Source organism: Austrofundulus limnaeus, unplaced genomic scaffold (assembly GCF_001266775.1).
Source record: "Austrofundulus limnaeus strain Quisiro unplaced genomic scaffold, Austrofundulus_limnaeus-1.0 Scaffold700, whole genome shotgun sequence".
Lineage (NCBI taxonomy): Eukaryota > Metazoa > Chordata > Actinopteri > Cyprinodontiformes > Rivulidae > Austrofundulus > Austrofundulus limnaeus.
In genome coordinates, this window is record NW_013953102.1 from 50,336 (window position 1) to 52,187 (window position 1,852).

General features: G+C 45.1%; 1 protein-coding gene across 1 annotated transcript in view; it reads right to left on the reverse strand.

Moving 5' to 3' along the window:
- Nucleotides 1–320: 320 nt before the first annotated feature.
- The window catches only part of LOC106531971 (uncharacterized), a gene marked incomplete at both ends in the record, with an annotated part of 13,959 nt that continues 12,427 nt past the window's right edge, over nt 321–1,852 (reverse strand). The window contains 3 exon segments of the mRNA XM_014027933.1: nt 321–416; nt 503–689; nt 1,196–1,428. Coding sequence (XP_013883387.1) covers nt 321–416; nt 503–689; nt 1,196–1,428 — 516 coding nt within the window.

The window sequence follows — 1,852 nt, forward strand, 5'->3', positions numbered from 1 at the left end:
CCAATAAAGACAATGTGGTTGACCAACAAGGACAATGTGGTTGACCAACAATGACAACATGGTTGACCAATAAAGACAATGTGGTTGACCAACAATGACAATGTGGTTGACCAACAATGACAACATGGTTGACCAATAAAGACAATGTGGTTGACCAACAATGACAACATGGTTGACCAATAAAGACAATGTGGTTGACCAACAATGACAATGTGGTTGACCAACAATGATAAAGACAACTCAGGGCAGATACACACAGAAACTGTGTTGATTTAGAGCAAAGAAGATAGAAGAGATGGAAGGTCAACAAGTCCAGATACCTGTCTATGGAAAGTCTTCGGCTTCATTTCCTCTCCTCTGTAGCATCCAATCAGACAGCTCTCTGAGTTCGGCTGGTAGGGCAACATCTCTGGACCCTGGAACAGAAACCCGGTTTAGAATACACAACAGTACCACAAATATCCTGAAGGTGTTAGGAACAGAACAATGAAAATAAAATCACCTGGTAGTCCAGCCGGTCCAGGTGGTCTAAGCTGTAGGAGACGCTGGGCAGGTAGCTGTTCCCAGGGTGCTGATCGTTGGATGGTGTGGGGAGGTAGCCGTTGGGTGGATACACGTCAGGCGACATCATCATGTGACCGTTGGTGGCGTACAGGTCAGGTGAAACACTCATGTGACCGTAATAAGTCCTGTAAAGCAGAAGAGATCCAGCTCCATCAGGAGATGATCCAGGATCTTAGTGCCTCAGGATGGTGATCCAGGCTGGACCATATGATAAACCCAGGAAGTAAACACGTCCCTGAATAGTTGCAGTCTTCATGAATAATCATGGTGAGTTGAGAACCAGCAGCTGCCTCAGCAGAGCAACCTCCAGCTCATTAATATTTATGGAAGGAGACACGCTGCCACAGCAGGACGGTATTTTCAACCCACTTCAAGTTAAATTTAATGTATCGCTGTATTTTCTCATCATTCATCTTTTTCACTGCAGTCYATTCCATTCACTTCATTAAGACTGAACCCTTTTCCTCACATGTCAGGGGTCTTATTCTACAAATTATTTATGTTACAAAACCTAAACGTCTAGAATCAAAGGTGTCTTTTAATGTTTAATTCGAGACTCTTTTTTTATGATTGGATGATAATATTTCTGTTACCTGGACCCTGAGCCTGTCTTCTTGCCCTCCGTACCTACCCTGCWCCGTAGACTTCTCCTTGGTCTTCATCTCCTTCCATCAGCCCCATGGCCCTCAGGGCCTCCCATTGTCTCTCTGTCGGGATGTTGCATTCAATTGCATAGTGGGACCGCCTCCTCCTGTGGCCACGCCCACCTTTGCCATCCACCTGCACGGTGATTTGCTGACCATACTCGTCCACAAAGTGCAGCTCCTCCCGGCGTCGGTGATGGGAAACTTCATGAGTCTTAGCCTGACGGCAGAGAGCAACAGGAAGCAGAATAAATGATTATTTTCTGCACAATTTAAACATAAAATCTGCATGRGCACAACAGTTCTGGATGGATTTCTCCACTCAGATCCATCATTTATGTCCTGAAAGATGTAGCTGGTACAGAGGTGGCAGGTTAACATCTTAGGCAGTGAAAAGGCTCTTTGAAAGGTAGGAGTTTGGCCTCCAACACAAGGTTGGTCGGTTCTTTTGATTTAATTTTTTTGGCGTGCCTGACTGCAGTTGCATTACATAACGTGGCATATGATTCACACGGTTTTTATGTAAAAAGATAAAACTGAGTCATTGTGCATAAGTTGGACACCAGGTTTGTGCTTCGGCTGGGCAGCAGCCGAATGTCTTCTCTGAATGGAGGTGTGTTAATGAGTGCAAATATCTGCTGCTG